At 40.1% G+C, this 9,739-nt stretch overlaps 1 protein-coding gene across 5 annotated transcripts in view; it reads left to right on the forward strand.

The window, feature by feature from the left end:
* Window positions 1-9,739, forward strand: part of NUP153 (nucleoporin 153) — an 84,907-nt gene extending 75,168 nt beyond the window's left edge. For all 5 annotated transcript variants that reach the window (XM_077886261.1, XM_077886258.1, XM_077886260.1 and 2 more), the window contains 4 exons: window positions 1,181-1,537; window positions 2,211-2,483; window positions 7,810-7,978; window positions 8,355-9,739. In XM_077886261.1, coding sequence (XP_077742387.1) covers window positions 1,181-1,537; window positions 2,211-2,483; window positions 7,810-7,978; window positions 8,355-8,439 — 884 coding nt within the window. In that variant the 3' untranslated portion in view covers window positions 8,440-9,739. The remainder of the gene's footprint in view (window positions 1-1,180; window positions 1,538-2,210; window positions 2,484-7,809; window positions 7,979-8,354) is intronic.

Consider the following 9,739-nt stretch of genomic DNA (forward strand, 5'->3'; position numbering starts at 1 on the left):
CTTTCTGTAAATCACGCTAACGCCGCCCATACCATATTATGAACAGCCCTGTCTAGAGACAGTATTATGGAACTGAAACATGATTGGGATGGTTAAAAAGATGTCTTCAGGTAGGTGAGTGGTTTCGGGCTCACTATATAAAAACCCGTAGCTTTCCTCTAAATCAGCAATAAATAGTTGGACAAATGTCATTTGTATCTTCTAACATTTCTGATTTGTATTTTATTGAAATACAAATGGAAAGAACATAAAAGACCTATTTAATACCTGTTCCTGAGGGAGAGCATTCTTCCCAACACCCCAGCATAATCTTGGTTTTTTTGTGTAGTTGAAGTGTGGTTGACATACATGTTGCATTAGTTTCAGGTGCACTGTAGTGATCACACAGCTGTGTGTTGTTTGTGCTGTGCTCACTGCAAGAGTAGCTCCCATCTGTCACCGTAGGATGCTAGTGCAGGACCATAGACTCGTTCCCTGTGCCCTCTTTGATCCTTGTGACCTAGTCCTTCCATAGCTGGAAGCCTTAATTTGTGGAGTGTGACAAGCTATAAGCTCGTTTTAAAATTTATATGGAAGGGAAAATGCACAAATTTTGGAGAGAAGGGCAGGAACACAAACAGGTTTGTTCTAATATCAAACCATACTATGAAGCTACAATAATTAAACCAGTCTAGTAACAGTAACTGTAGAGAAAACAAATGCACACATATTTTGGAGATTTAGTATGTCCTAAAGGTGGAGTTACCAATTAGTGAGTTGAAGGATGCACTGTCAGTAAATAATGCAGAGAAAAGTGGCTGTCAGTTGGATAAATTATGATTTTGCTAACATAAATGGCAAAATGAAGAGTACAGCTGTCTCCCACTATCTGAACAGTTATCCGGACATATCCTCCAGTTAGATGTGTTGGACTTAAGTGATATTTTTTTTTCTCATTAATCTGAATGCTGAAAGTGTGCCTGGTCTAAGATACAGTCCAAAAGCCATCAAAGAAAAGATGGGTATGTTTGCTTTATATCAAAATTTAATATAACATGTCCATTTGATGAATACATTTATATGAAAAAAGCCTAATGATTCTGTTTTCTAATGAATTACTGGGCTGGAGAGTGGGAAGAAATGCTTTCTGTGACTCCTTTTCTTACAGATTTTTGTTTCCCCCTTCGTTTCTGTCTCTCAGATCCAGGTGCAGTGAAGTCCGTGTTCAGCTTCTTGAACAGCAGTGCTTCCACTTCGAGCGCACCAGCAACATCAGCCCCCGGGGGCATATTTGGTAGCTCCACCTCCTCCTCCAGCGCGCCTGTGGCTGCCTTCGTGTTTGGACAGGCCAGCAATCCTGTGAGCAGCTCTGCCTTTGGGAACTCTGCCGAATCCAGCGCATCTCAGCCTTTGCTGTTCTCTCAAGAGAGCAAACCAGCAACCACGTCCAGCACAGGCCCAGCTGTCACACCATTTGTCTTTGGTCCTGGAGCCAGCAGTAATAGCACCGCCACCTCTGGCTTCAGTTTTGGAGCTACAACCACCTCCAGCTCTGCAGGTACTTTGACAGAAGAACAACATACGTGTTGTAGTTGGACTGGCTTGAATTATATCCTCTCTTAGCAAATAGCGTAGCAGGTTTTCACAGAATGGCCTGGGTGCCGTTAGGTCCTCTTTACTCAGGATGTTGTAACTGTTCACTGCATGGAATCCTGTATAGTTTGTATTCGGTTTAATAGAATTAAGTCTTGGGAAGAATTTTTCTAGTCTCAATAAGAATGTCATGTTGGTTTTTTCCACTGTTCTTTTTGAAATGTTATGTTGTTAAGTAACCAGAAACTGGGGGACCGTTCCGTTAGACAAAAGTCCTCATTCTGTAGTATATACAGGATGACAACGTTAGTTGGTTTCTGCTCTTTATTAGATATCTGATGAGTTATCGCCTGTTGTCTTAGATGGGCCCTCTACCTAAAAAAAAGTTTGGCTGTGGAGGTGGGTTTGTTAATAGGTAGATGATTTTGTGTATGTGCATTCTGTCTGTATGGTTTCACTAAATAATGGCAAGAACTGTATTCTTAATTATTTATTGAAAACTTGCCTTGATGGGATTTGTACAGGTAGGTAAGTGTATGAAAAGAAGCTTGAAGTTTGCTGCTGAAGGTATAGATGTTTCTTGAGAATTATCTCCTAGTAGCTATTAAGGTGACATCAGTGTTTCTCTGGGCCTCTAGGATCCTCCTTTGTATTTGGCACTGGACCTTCAGCACCATCTGCCAGTCCAGCATTTGGTGTTAACCAAACCCCGACATTTGGACAAAGTCAAGGTGCCAGCCAGCCTAATCCCCCAGGCTTTGGAGCTCTGTCCTCTTCAGCAGCGTTGTTTTCTGCTGGTTCTCAGCCTGCACCACCTACTTTTGGGACCGTGTCCAGCAGCAGCCAGCCTTCTGTGTTTGGACAACAGCCCGGTCAGTCTGCATTTGGCTCTGCAACAGCTCCGAGTTCCGGTGAGTGTGTGCTGGTCACATGGCTTGTGTCTGTACTTAGGATCTGTGTGTCTTAAATAGGATGGTTTTTGAATTTTGAAACCAGGCTTATGTCTTTTTTCTTTAAATGTCTCTTGTACTTGGCGAAATAGAAAAATATATGTTTGGACATTGCTGTAAACAACATTCTCAACTTTTATATAATGAAGCACACTATAAGGTATTAAAGCATGTGATTTGGCATGCCTGGGGGCTCAGTTGATTGTATTCTTTAGGCTCAGGTCATGATCCCAGAGTGTTGGGATCAAGCCTCACACTGGGCTCCCTGCTCAGCTGGGAGCCTGTTTCTCCTTCTCCCGCTCTCCCTGCTTGTGCTCTCTTTCTGTCAAATAAATTAAAAAAATACATTCTTTAAAAATGTAGTTATTTCTTACTCTTTGATTTCTTACTCTTTGTAGTTATTTCTTACTCTTTGATTTACATTCTTTAAAAATGTAGTTATTTCTTAGTCTTTGAAATTTTTATTATTCAAGTATTGATGACACACCATGTTGTATTAGTTTCAACAGCATTGATCAGTCCTGTTTCTCCCCATCTGATTTTTGGAGCATTCCAGCCTAGTTTTAGCCATATTTTCTAATCCAACACTCCACTGTGATTGGATTTACTTCAGAAGGTTATACCTCCACTCCAGTTTTCTCCTGGGACAGAATAGCCCAAGCACCCAGGATGCTTTCTGTTTGATGATACTTGCATATTTAAACAAACATTCCTCTGTGGTTTTTTTTGTTTTGTTGTTTTTTGTTTTTAATATGGCTGCTCACATTGTACTATGATGATATAGTTCCTCAGAATTGCACGATGTTAATTTTTCTAACTGAAATATGACTTCATGTAGAAAAGCATGAAACATAAAGGAACAGTGTGGTGTTGAAGCAGATGCTTGGATGGCCAGCAGCCCCTCCTGGGTCCCTGTGTGATCACACACCTCTCTCTCCTTGCTCTCATGTGTCCTGGCTTTTATAGTGATCACTTTCCTGGGGTTTTAATTTAAAATTAACTGCTGATACATGAATCTCTACAAAATACCATATTGTCTTATTTTTAATTCTATATAAATGGAATCTCACTGTATTAAGTCTCTTGATTTCTTGCATCTTTCACTCTTAACTTGTAAAGTTGATCCATGTTATTACATATAGTTTGTTCTCCTTCACTGTGTTAGTCAATCTGTTTATGAACATATCACAATTTATCCATATACTGTTCACGAATGTGTTTGAGTTGTTTTTACCTTTTAGGAAATGTACCTCTGCTCATTCTTGGGTATGTGTCTTGGGGCATATTTTTCTAGGGTATATACCCAAGAGAGGGACTGCCAGATTAAAAGGTGTGCATGCATATCCAATACTGCAGAAAATAACGCAAGCTTGTCCTGACGGATTGTACCCATTTACATCCTACTGCGTTGTATGAGGATTCTCAGATTTGGATTCTGCTGGATTTCATTTTTTGTGAATTGTTTCTATAAGGATTTTTTGAGCCATTTTTTTGGGTTCAGTTTTGCTTTTGCTCACTGATGTGCAGGAATGTTTTATGTATTCTGGGTATTGGTACTTTCTCTTGAGGTATATGTTCACCATTTTAATCAGGATTTATTGCTCCTCAGCATGTGGAATTGGGGAATGTAGCTTTCTTTCACACAGATGACAGCTCACACCTCCTAGGTTGATCACTGTGTGCTTAGATTAGTATTTTGAGTATGCAGACACTGTATGGTACAGTGTGCTTTTCTTTTCTATACAAAATTTTGTTTTCTCTGGCGCCAGTGATTCCTCTCTGTTTTAATTTCTTTGTACTTTCATTAGTTCTAACTTTATAGTTCTTCCCTCATTCAGGTAGTTTGTTTCTTTTTATTTTCAAATACATTGGCTGCTTGTTATTTAGTATTTGAAGGAAATTTTTCACAGAATCTTTTTTTTTTTTTTTAAGATTCTATTTGAGAGTGAGCAAGAGAGCAAGTGAGAGAAAAAGGGCACACACACACAGAGGGAGAGGGAGAATCAGACTCCCCACTGAGCAGGGAGCCTGACTGGGGGGCTCGATTCTAGACCCTGAGATCATGACCTGAGCTGAAGATGGATGCTTAACCCAGGTGCCGTTCACAGACTCTTCTAACCTCTTCCTTCCAGCAGGCTTTCTAGGCCTGCTACTTAACTGTGGTCTTGGTATCTCTTCTTAACCATTCTCTTGGAGATTGCCCTTAGCTGCTTCTCTTTCCTGGGTGATGTCAGTGTCTTGTTCTTATCCCTTTGTTTTGATAGAGCAGATCTTCCAGTGATTTCTTAAGCCCTCAGGGAGAAAATTTTGAGACCATGTATTTCTGGAAGTATCTTTATTCCATCCCTGTGTTTGGTAAGATTTTGGTTGAATACAGATTTAGATTAGAAATAATTTTCATAGTTTTGAAAGCATTTCTCCATGGTGGATTTTCTGGCTCTCTTATTAGAGTTGCTCTGGAAGTCTTTCTTGATCTTTGCTTTGGGACCCATTTCTTCTTTCTAGAATCTCATTAGAATCTTTTCTTTTGCCTCCAGTGTTCTGAGGCAAGGAGGATGTTCCTTGGTTGGGATCCATTTTTATCCATTGATTGTGTAAGGAATTTAGTCTGTCCTTTTGTGAACATTCTTGAATTACTTCTTTGAAGATTTTTGTGCCTCTTTAACTTTCGTTCTTCTTTTCCTTTTTTGTCCTATCTGGGAAGATTTCCTCCACTTTTACTCCCCATTTGATCAAGATATTCCTTTTGCTAGTATTACTTTTTAATTTCAGATGGTCTTTTTTGTTCTGTGGATGTGTCCCTTTTATATCTTTCTGTTCTTGTTTCAGAATTGTTAACCTGTTGATCTCTTGAGGATATAAATGATGAAGTATGGGAGTTTTTTCCTATTGCTCAGTCCGTTTTCTCCAAATTGCTTTTCTTTATTATTGTTTGGGTCTTGATTTTCTTGTGAAATACTTTCCTCGAATGTCTGGTGCTTCATGGCTCTCTAATCATAGTTGTTAACTATTTTTACTACAATTTAAAAACAAAACAAAACATGAGATCCATCCTTTCAGCAAATTAAGCGTGCAGTAGTGTTACCTGTAGGCACCCTGCTGTATGCTGATGGCTTGTGTAACTGAAACTTCACACCCATTGAAGAGCATCTCTCTGTTGATGCATGCACGCATACACACACACCAGCAGCCAGCCCCTCTTTTCTCTGCTTTTGTGGTTTGGCTATTTTAGATTCCTCATGGAAGAGAAATCATGTAGTACTTGTCTGTCTGTGACTGGCTTATTTCACTTAGCCTGATGTCCTCCAGATTCATTTATGTTTTTTCATATTGTAAGCTTTTCTTTTTTAAAAAAGCTGAATGGTATTCCATTGTATGTACTTTGTATTGTTTTCATCTCTTCATCTGTCAGTAGAGGTTTAGGTTGTGTCTGTTGTAAATAATGCTGCAGTGAACACAAGAGTCCAGATATCTCTTTGAGATCCTGATTTCAAATCTTTTGGATAAATACCCAGAATGAGGATTGCTGGGTCATAGAGTAGCTCTATTTTTAATTTTTTTGAGGCACCTCCATACTGTTTCCATAGTGGCTGCACCGGTTCACATTCCCACCAGCAGTACATGACAGTTCCTTTTTTTCACCTACAACTGTTGCCTCTTATCTTTTTGATGATAGCCCTTCTAACACGTGTGAGGTGGTGTCTCAGTGTGGTTCTGATTTGCATGTCTCTGATGATGAGTGATGTTGAGCATCTTTTTATGTATCTGTTGGTGTCGTTTAATTTTTTTTTTTTTAAGATTTTAATTAATTTATTTATGAGAGAGACAGAAAGAGGCAGAGACCTAGGCAGAGGGAGAAGCAGGCTCCTCGCAGGGAGCCTGATGTGGGACTGGATCCCAGGACCGGGATCACATCCTGAGCCAAAGGCAGACACTCAACCGCTGAGCCACCCAGGCATCCCAGTTGTTTGTGTCATCTTTGGAGAAATGTCTGTTCAAGTCCTTTGTCTATTTTTAAATCAGGGTTTTTGGTTTCTTTGACTATCAAGTTGTAGAAGTTTTTTATATTTGGGTATCAGCTCTTATGATTTGCAAATACCTTTTCCCATCCAGCTCATACTTTTATGAATGTAGGACACCTAAATACAACATGATGTTCTTTGTGCACGGATATGCTCATAGGTGTTGAATCTCGCTGTAAGTTTATGTGACGGGCCTGCTTACTTGGGAAGACCTGGGTGTTAGTGTCCCTGGGTTTTCCCTTCTAGATGGGCAGATTCTCCAGAGGTTATTGCCAGCCTCCTGCTTGGAGGGTATGTATGTTCCTGATTGTCCGGATTCTAGGACCTAAGTCAGAGAGGAAGGGTGCAGCTCTCTGTTCCCAGTACAGCAACTTATTTTTAATCCTTCTATTTTTGATAGGCTGTCTCTGCCTTCATATGTCCTCCCCTAGTCCAGAGACCTCTCTGGAGACTGATGTTCTATTCTGTGGGGGTAGAGGAGAATTATCATCTTGTTTGGATTGGGAGAGGGATTGATCTGCGTACCTGCCTCGTACACAGATATCCAATTCTTTTTCTTTTTTCTTTTTTTTCTTTTTTTCTTTTTTTGTAGTCACACTTTCATTCTCACTTCCAGTGGCCCCTGGCACCCAAACCTTTGGAGATGTTTAGTGTCAATGATTCCATCTGTGCCACTAGCTTAGTACTTGGATCTGGCCAGCCTTCCAGTGTCTACGTTTTGTTGGTGTTGTCTTCTCTCTCCTCCATCTTTGTAAACATCCCTTTACTATTATTTTAATGTAATTTTTGAAGAAGTTAGCACCAAGTGTGTGTGTTGATTCTGTATCTTGAACCAGAAGTCCATCCTACCCTTTTCTCCTTGGTCATGGTTAAGTTGGATCACTTGCTCAGGGCTGTTTAAGTATGTTCTGTGTGTCAGTGGAGAAAACACTTCATTTTAATTTTCTTTATATTAAATGATTCTTTTAAAAAAATTTTTTTTAAAGACTTTATTTATTCATGAGAGACAGAGAGAGAGAGGCAGAGACACAGGCAGAGGGAGAAGCAGGCTCCATGCAGGGAGCCTGATGTGGGACTCGATCTCAGATCTCCAGGATCAGGCCCTGGGCTGAAGGCGGTGGTAAACCGCTAAGCCACCCAGGTGTCCCATATTAAATGATTCTAAGAAAGCTTAATCTTTCCCATGTTTTTGTATGTAAAAGAGTCCTTTCTAGAAAAACTGTTATTTTGACCCTAATGAAGTTTTTCTGCTTTAATTATCCTAGGTTCAGTTTTCCAGTTTGGCAGCAGCACCACTAACTTCAACTTCACGAACAACAATCCATCAGGAGTGTTCACATTTGGTGCAAATCCCAGCACACCTGCGGCCTCGGCGCAGCCTTCTGGCTCTGGAGGCTTCCCGTTCAGCCAGTCCTCGCCAGCATTCACAATGGGGTAAGACAATCATATGATGTGGAGAACTTAACACGGTGGGGTGTGTGCACGTACCTGCGTGTGTGTGTTTTGTTTCTAAAATCACCAAGGAGTATGGTATAGTTGAGGTAAAACCCCATGGATGTTCTCCAGTATGATCACTTGGCCGTATTACAGTCATGGAGGGTCGTAGCTGTGGTGCAGCAGCAGGTGTGTACGTGAGAGAGAGTGTGTGTGTGTGTGTGTGTGCGTGCACACGCACAGTGACAGAAAATGTGTTTCCTTTACCAGTGCTTCCCCTCCCTGTGCACCCCTGGCCCCGGCCGCATGTAGGATGGTGATGGTTCTCAAGTCTCCCCTGAGCACCTTGTCACATAATACACTCTATTTTTCACAGGTCAAATGGGAAAAATATGTTCTCCTCTTCTGGAACTTCAGTTTCTGGTCGCAAGATAAAGACTGCTGTTAGGCGCAGGAAATAAAGGTCGCGGTGTGTCACACACCACACTTCCGCAACGGCTGGTGCCCTGCTTCTCAGATCCTGGCCCGTACTGTGCGCAGGGTTATCTGAAGTCAGATCTGCCTGAGGACTTCTTTATGTTGGGGACTTTCCTCCTTTTTCTTTACAGAAGCGCTGCCCTTACCTCTCCCATTCCCCTTAAAAAAAAAAATAATAGCTAGATGGGTGACTGATTCTTCAGCAAAAATAGAATCCAGCACATTCTTCCCTGATTGGCATAGGCTGGCTGAACCCAGGGACCGAGCCCGCTCCGCGGATGGCTGTGTATAGATAGAACCTCTGTGTCTGCACCACTCTGTGCGTTGATGTGCGTTTGTGGAACGCACCGCAATTGTAATTATATCGGAGGAATTCTGTATAGATTAGAGAATGTGGAAGTGAATGATTTCTATGCTGAGTTTGTGCTGGTGTATGTGTGAAGTGAGTGAGTTGGGTGTATTGTGCACTAAAATTTTCTGATAGAGGAAGCCTGATTAAAGAATGGTCCATGCTAAGGACTTATTAGATCTAGTGCGTTCTCCATTTAATAATTATATGCTATTTCTATATTTTCATTCTCCTATCACCTGTCTTGCCTTTTTCATTATTTTATTATGAAACTTGTGTAAATACAATTTTGTTTCTGTACTTTTTTGGCATAACATAAATCTGTGAACTTGAAATTTTAATTTTGTGTTAGAAAATTTGTTTGTTCTTTGTTTAGTCTTGTCTCAGATTTTATTATGTAAATCCCATTATTCAAAGTTGCCTAAATCCATTTGGAAATCTTTAAAAAAAAATTGGGGATTCTTAAAGTGAATTTATTGGCTTTTCTGATCCAGTTTTGTTTGGACCAAAAACCAGTATTGTACAAAGTATTAAGCATATATTTTTATATTTACTGAAATGGACTGTGGTGACTTTGGATAATAAGGAAAAGTTTAATATTAAAGCCATGTTTATTACAGTATAATTAACATGTTAAACCATGGGATAAATGCCATCAATAAAAAATTATGAAATATTTTTTGTTCTAGTGTTAACTTATAATGAAGGTACCAGTGTTAATGGAAGGGAACCTTTTTTGTAAAGGTTCGCCATGGTCAGAAATTCCAAAGAATACATTTAACTGATTTGGACAACTCCTAAGTGAAGGGGGAAGTGTCTGAACGTAAAACATATAGAAGGTACCCTGCTTTTTGTCTGGTGCTAGGAATCACGCCTACTTTGCATATAAATTGACATACCTTTTTAAAAATTGAAAATAAACACACGTAACCATT

Source organism: Canis aureus, chromosome 37, assembly GCF_053574225.1.
Source record: "Canis aureus isolate CA01 chromosome 37, VMU_Caureus_v.1.0, whole genome shotgun sequence".
Lineage (NCBI taxonomy): Eukaryota > Metazoa > Chordata > Mammalia > Carnivora > Canidae > Canis > Canis aureus.